Source organism: Phocoena phocoena, chromosome 2 (assembly GCF_963924675.1).
Source record: "Phocoena phocoena chromosome 2, mPhoPho1.1, whole genome shotgun sequence".
Lineage (NCBI taxonomy): Eukaryota > Metazoa > Chordata > Mammalia > Artiodactyla > Phocoenidae > Phocoena > Phocoena phocoena.
This window is the reverse complement of record NC_089220.1, coordinates 147,851,118-147,857,532: the sequence shown is the minus strand read 5'-3', so window position 1 is coordinate 147,857,532 and position 6,415 is coordinate 147,851,118. Positions and strand designations below refer to the sequence as shown.

At 43.5% G+C, this 6,415-nt stretch overlaps 1 protein-coding gene across 1 annotated transcript; it reads left to right on the top strand.

Moving 5' to 3' along the window:
- The first annotated feature begins 2,228 nt into the window (after nt 1-2,228).
- IDI1 (isopentenyl-diphosphate delta isomerase 1) lies at nt 2,229-4,399 on the top strand. Its single transcript, XM_065872077.1, has 4 exons — nt 2,229-2,398; nt 2,524-2,616; nt 3,058-3,188; nt 3,827-4,399. The coding sequence occupies exons 1-4, from the start codon at nt 2,257-2,259 to the stop codon at nt 4,142-4,144; spliced, it is 684 nt and encodes a 227-aa protein (XP_065728149.1). The 5' UTR covers nt 2,229-2,256; the 3' UTR covers nt 4,145-4,399.
- Nucleotides 4,400-6,415: the final 2,016 nt, after the last annotated feature.

Below are 6,415 nucleotides of genomic sequence, written 5' to 3'. Positions count from 1 at the left end.
TTCAATATCTTGTAAACCTATACTGTAAAAGAATTGGAAAACTACATGTATAACTGAATCACTTTGCTCTACACCAGAAATTAACACAACTATACTTCAATTAAAAAAAAGAAATTATTCTAAATTGAATTCTAATTAAGGGTAAGAATGTTAAAATTACTTGTCAGGGCTTCCCTGGTGGCGCAGTGGTTGAGAGTCCGCCTGCTGATGCAGGGGACACGGGTTCGTGCCCCGGTCCGGGAAGATCCCACATACCGCAGAGCGGCTAGGCCCGTGAGCCATGGCCGCTGAGCCTGCGCGTCCGGAGCCTGTGCTCCGCAATGGGAGAGGCCACAACAGTGAGAGGCCAGCGTACAGCAAAAAAAAAAAAAAAAAAATTTACTTGTCAAAAGCAACCTAAGTGTCCATCAACAGATGAATGGATAAAGAAGATGTAGCACATATATACAATGGAATATTACTCAGCCATAAAAAGAAACGAAGTTGAGTTATTTGTAGTGAGGTGGATGGACCTAGAGTCTGTCATACAGAGTGAAGTCAGAAAGAGAAAAACAAATACTGTTTGCTAACATATATATGGAATCTAAAAAAAAAAAAAAAGGTTCTGAAGAACCTAGGGGCAGGACAGGAATAAAGACACAGACGTAGAGAATGGACTTGAGGACACGGGGAGCGGGAAGGGTAAGCTGGGACGAAGTGAGAGAGTGGCATGGACATATATAGACTACCAAATGTAAAATAGCTAGTGGGAAGCAGCCGCATAGCACAGGGAGATCAGCTCGGTGCTTTGTGACCACCTAGAGTGGTGGGATAGGGAGGCTGTGAGGGAGATGCAAGAGGGAGGAGATATGGGGATATATGTATATGTAGAGCTGATTCACTTTGTTATAAAGCAGAAACTAACACACCATTGTAAATCAATTATACTCCAATAAAGATGTTAAAAAAATTACTTGTCAAAAGTCAGAAAGCTAGTATGCAATGGAGCAAAGATTGGATTAAAATCCAGGTCCACATCAAAGTCCACATTTTCCACAGCGCATTCCTTTGATAGGGCTGTTGTAACAGAATAACACAAACTAGGCTTCAACAACAGAAATTTATTGTCTCAGGTCTGGAGGCTTGAGGTCCAGGAGCAAGGTGTCAGTGTTACATTTTGTTTGTGTCAGTGTTGGTTCCTTCCGAGACCTATGATCTATGCCATGCGTCTTTCTCTCTCTCCTCTCTCTCTCTCTCTCTCTCTCTCTCTCTCGCCCTCTCTCTCCCTTAGTTTCTGGTGGTTTGCCAGCAACTCCGAATGGTAGAGGTCAAGTTTTCTAATTCCTTTTATTCACAATTTTAAGTCGCTACACTTCCGGGTGCAACGGCTCACGCTTACCGACCGATATCAATTTAGTGCACAGAACGGCCGCGAGCAGGCGCCTCCCCACGCCTCAGAGCCCCAGCGTGCAGAGACGCCTGACAGCACGTCACCAGCGCAGGGCCTCGGGCGCCTCGATTGGCTGGCTCGGCCAGGGCGTGACTGGTGGGCGGCCGCTCTCCCAGGCCCCTTCTCTCCTAGCTCACGCTGTCAGGTAGCTCCGCAGTCGAGGAGCACCCCCCTCCCCACTCAGCGGCACAGGGAGGACGCCGAAAGCACCTGCGCTTCGGCCTGGGGGCGGCTCTGCAGCTCACGGCCCTGGGAGGAGACGCCTCACGCTCCGGGAGTGGCGCCACCGCGCGACCGTGACGTAAGGCGCGGCCGGCGCGCCATTGGCCAGCGGCAATGTGGCGCTCTCTGGCGCGGGCGCGGGCGATTGGGCGCGCGGCGTTGGGAGGCCGGGCTCGGGCCGGGGGCGGGCCCTGTGCTCGGGAGCTTGGCCTGCAGGAGACGAGCGCTGCGGAGTGTCGTCCCGCTGCCGGTCTGCTTGTGAGGTAAGGAGGCTGGGTCTCTGAGGGGAGGCGGGCTGGAGTCCCGGGCTCGGCGTCGGGCTCGGCGCTGAGGGGCGGGCCTACTGCCTGTTAGTCGCGTCCTGTGAGCTCAGGGTGCTTTTACCTCTTAACTGTTTTGGGGAGAAGCCAGAGGGCGGAGGTCTCTGCGGCGCGGGAAGCGCGTGGGGTCGCCGCCGGGCTGGGTGGGCGCAGGCCGGGAGGACGGCGCGGGGTAGGTGGCGGGGCGGGAGGAGGGAGGGGCGCGGGGCGGCGGGCTCAGCCTCCAACCCCCGGGTCCCGACCTCCCCCGCCAGGTCCCCGGGTAGGCGCGCAGGCTGGGCCGCGATGCCCGAGGTGAGCACTGACGAGCTGGACGAGCGGCAGGTGCAGCTCTTGGCGGAGATGTGCATACTCATCGACGAGAACGACCGGAGGATCGGGGCGGAGACCAAGAAGAACTGCCATCTGAACGAGAACATCGAGAGAGGTGTCCGCGGGGGCGGCGGGTGGGCCGGGTCCCCGGGCGGCAGCCCCGCTTCCTTCGGACCACAAAGCAACAGGCAAGTAACTGGCCTCTTAAAACTCAATTCATCGTATTTCTTTTGCTTTTAGGATTATTGCATCGAGCTTTTAGTGTTTTCTTATTCAACACTGAAAATAAGCTCCTGCTGCAGCAGAGATCAGACGCTAAAATTACCTTTCCAGGTTAGTGTGCTTTGTGTAGTGTTTTGTTGGCGACTGTATTTAGTTTGATTTTGTCACGTGGAACTTCTGGTAGCCAAGGTCAAAAAAGAAATCTTGTGAATGACTTAGTTTTATATTCTTCATACAAAAAAACTTATACGGCGGTTGCAACCTAATAAGACGTAAGGTTTATCCTAATAAAGGATAAAAACTGCTAGGTATGTGTAGATTCATATATAACTTTCTAAATTGTATCTAATACACGTTATCATCGCTTTGGTTAAGAAGGCGTTCATAAAAACTTATCTACCCAAGTGTCACAAAATGGTTGCTGATAGCTTATTATAACAGATTTAGAAATCCTCAACAATCATTTTTTGTTACTTTTAAAATTTAGTTTTCTTAACCTTTGAGACCTGCTTTGAAGAAAAGTTAATGTACATCTGTATCAACATGTTCCAGGTTGTTTTACTAATACTTGCTGTAGTCATCCCTTAAATAATCCACGAGAGCTTGAAGAAAACAATGCAATTGGAGTAAGGCGAGCAGCACAGAGGCGTTTAAAGGCTGAATTGGGAATTCCCATGGAAGAGGTAAGCAGCCATACTAGCTGAAATCTAGAATACTTTGAATTTAGGTGTAGCTTTCTGCTTTCTTAATCTCTTGCTTTTTTAGGCCAAGAAAGCCCATTGGATAAAGGTTAAATTTTGATTTCATAATACTTGTCGATATTTAACTCAGTGCCAAAATGGATTGATCTGTTAACCAGTTTATAAAGTTGACTGTTTTATAATTGATCAGATCAAAGATGAATATTTTCTTGTGAACCTCAGATCTGATTGGGTGAATTTAAATAATCTTTTTTTCACTGGAATTGTCTCCTTTTAATAATACACGAATAAATAATCTCTCATTTAGTTAAAATGGTAAATTTTTTTCTCCCATTTATATGTGAGGCAGAATGGCACACTTCTAGTTAGAGTGACTGCTTTTCTTTTTTTAATACAGTTTTCAATAAATCTACTTCTATTTTTGGTCCCATGGGAAAAGTGTCAGACACTTGAAGCTATTTAATATTATTTAATACTATTTCCATATATTAATAGGAGACTGATGTTTCAAAAGTTGTCATTCTAACACTAGTTCTGTTGTTCAAGGTATTACTGAAATGTAGTGGGTTGATTTAGATTACTTTATTGATATTTTGGAGGTTTTTGGGGTTTTGTCCTAGGTTCCTCCAGAAGAAATTAATTATCTAACACGAATTCATTACAAGGCTCAATCTGATGGTATCTGGGGAGAACATGAAATTGATTACATTTTGTTTGTGAAGAAGAATGTGACCTTGAATCCAGATCCCAATGAGATTAAAAGCTATTGTTACGTATCAAAGGAAGAACTAGAAGAACTTCTGGAAAAGGCAGCCCGTGGTGAAATTAAGATAACTCCGTGGTTTCAAATTATTGCAGAGACTTTTCTCTTTAGGTGGTGGGATAACTTAAATCATTTGAATCAGTTTGTTGACCATAAGAAAATACACAGAATGTAGATGTGGTGATGATTACTAAAGTACTAAAGAATTTCTCTACTTAGTAAACTTAAGATGAATTTTTTAAAAACCTGGTTCCCCGTTCGAACTCTCATTGGAAATACTGATACTTTACAACCAGAATTCGTGTGGAAAAGAATTCTTGATTTGTGTCATACAACCCATATATGTTAACTGCAATTTGTAAAAAATATTTATGAGATTATTATAAAAAAGAGCAAATAACCTATCTAAACAGATGGTTATGACAAATTTGAACAAATAAGTTCATTTTTTTAACATATTGTGATAAACCTTTTCAGAAGACTTGTAGAGCACTTTGCTGTTTGCCAGGTGCTTGATGTATCTTTCAATTTTTATCATAGTCCAGAAAAATGTGCAATGGAAACTATTTGCTTATCTACTTCAAAACAGTTCAAATTAACTTTTCAGATTGAGATTAATATAGAACAGGTTCAAGGGAATTCAATGGTATGTATCCTGATTTCTGTCATTGTTAATTTTGTGTTTTGATCATTCTGAAGTATTTTGATACTTAAAGTCAAACACTGTTTTTGGTAATGACATTGGCTAGGTTAATTCATTTAAATAATCGTTGCTGATTAGCAAAGTCTGTGGTTTTCAGAGTTACTGGGAACAGACAGGCTATTTGTAAAATGGAACTTGGGTCAGTTGGGTCATACTCTACAACAGGGTATTCTAACCTTGGCACTGCTGATGTTTGGGTTGGATAATTCTTTTGGGGGCTCATCCTTTGTGCTGTAGGATTTAGCAGCATCCCCAGGTTCTACATAAAAAAATGCTGTTGGCACCCCTCCCCCCACGACAGCCCCGGTGACACCAGATGCCAAATGTCTCCTCAAGGACAGCATCACCCACAGTTGAGAACCACTGTTCTGCTGAGTCAGGCTGTGTTGTAGGGGGAAAATTATCAAAAAGAAAGGCTAACGTTCATATTAAATAGATTTGGGTTATGGAATATGTGTGTATTAATATTTAAAGTATACTTTGACTAATGTACTTCTTTAAACTCTTGCCACAGACTTCTCAGATTTGAAATCTTAAGACAGCTTTATTATCTTTGAATGCTGTGTATTAGTAAGTAATGAAGAAAAAGATAAAAATTTCTTACAAAGCTAAATGTTTTATAAATTCAATAGAAAAATCCATTTGTTAACCCTGAACAATTAATTTCAGGCAAGACTGTGTAGCTAATAGTAACTTTATTGAAAAATAAAAACAAAACTAAATTACCACATTTTGATACTGTTGTCTACTTTGTTAAAACTTCAATACAGTAATAGGTCAACCTGCCTATGGTAGCTTAAGTGATAAATGACATAGAGTTTCAAAATGCATTTTTATATTGTTTCTAGTTCTTTAGTAGGAACTTTTAGGCTAAAAGACACATGTAACCAGTTACTGGGTAGCTACAGTGGCTAGTGGTTGCCATATGGGCCATGGCGTCTTAGACTGTTAGATGCCGGACAAACCATTGACAACAGGTACAGAGCAGAGGGAGCCGTCTATAAAACTTTATTCTCTTTATTGGTATTCCTGGTTTGTTCATTGTTTTTTCTGACTTTGTCCACGTCTTCCTTTAGCTCCTTGGGCATCTTTAAGGCAGTGTCTAGTAAGTCTGTCATGTCTTCCTGAGGGACAGTTTCTCAGTTTTTTCCTTTAACGGACCACACTTTCCTATTTCTTTGTATGTGAATTTTTAGTTGTTGGCTATCTGTACCACCCGAGGTCTTCATGTCTCTCACTTCCCTTCTGACTGTGTGTCTTTCCCTGGACACAGACATGCTGACTTTCTAAATTCCCCTGAGCCAGCACTGCTTTCTTAAGTCCTAAGCCTCACATCTGTAGCTCTCCAAAGGGGTAAAAAATGAAAAATGCAAGGGAAAAAGAAACAGGCACTGACCCTTCAAATTCAGCTGATGGGGATCCATCTCTGTCTACACCTCTGCCATCAGAAGCAGCAACTGTCAATCAAAACAAAATCATAATATTTGGAGAACAAGGCCCTTAGGGCCCAATCGGAATCCCACAAGCACCTCCAGAAACGCAGGTACAGTGACTGCCACAGGGTTTGGGTGAGAGGTCAGGCAGTTGCTAAGCCACAGGGGCTAAAACTGACAAACTGGTTTACCGTGGAGCCTTTCCCTGGAAGAGGTGAGCCTTTAAAGACTCTGGAGTCCCAAATATTCAATAGTTACAGCAGAGATTCTGCCAGAGCCACTGTAACCTGGGAGGAGAGGGACTCTGGTG

Bases quoted from the DNA above. Each gene is read 5' to 3' on its own strand.
- IDI1 (XM_065872077.1), top strand. From the start codon at position 2,257: ATGCCCGAGGTGAGCACTGACGAGCTGGACGAGCGGCAGGTGCAGCTC. The intron at 2,399-2,523 runs GTGTCCGCGGGG...TTTTGCTTTTAG, and splicing joins GAACGAGAACATCGAGAGAG to GATTATTGCATCGAGCTTTT. The intron at 2,617-3,057 runs GTTAGTGTGCTT...AACATGTTCCAG, and splicing joins CGCTAAAATTACCTTTCCAG to GTTGTTTTACTAATACTTGC.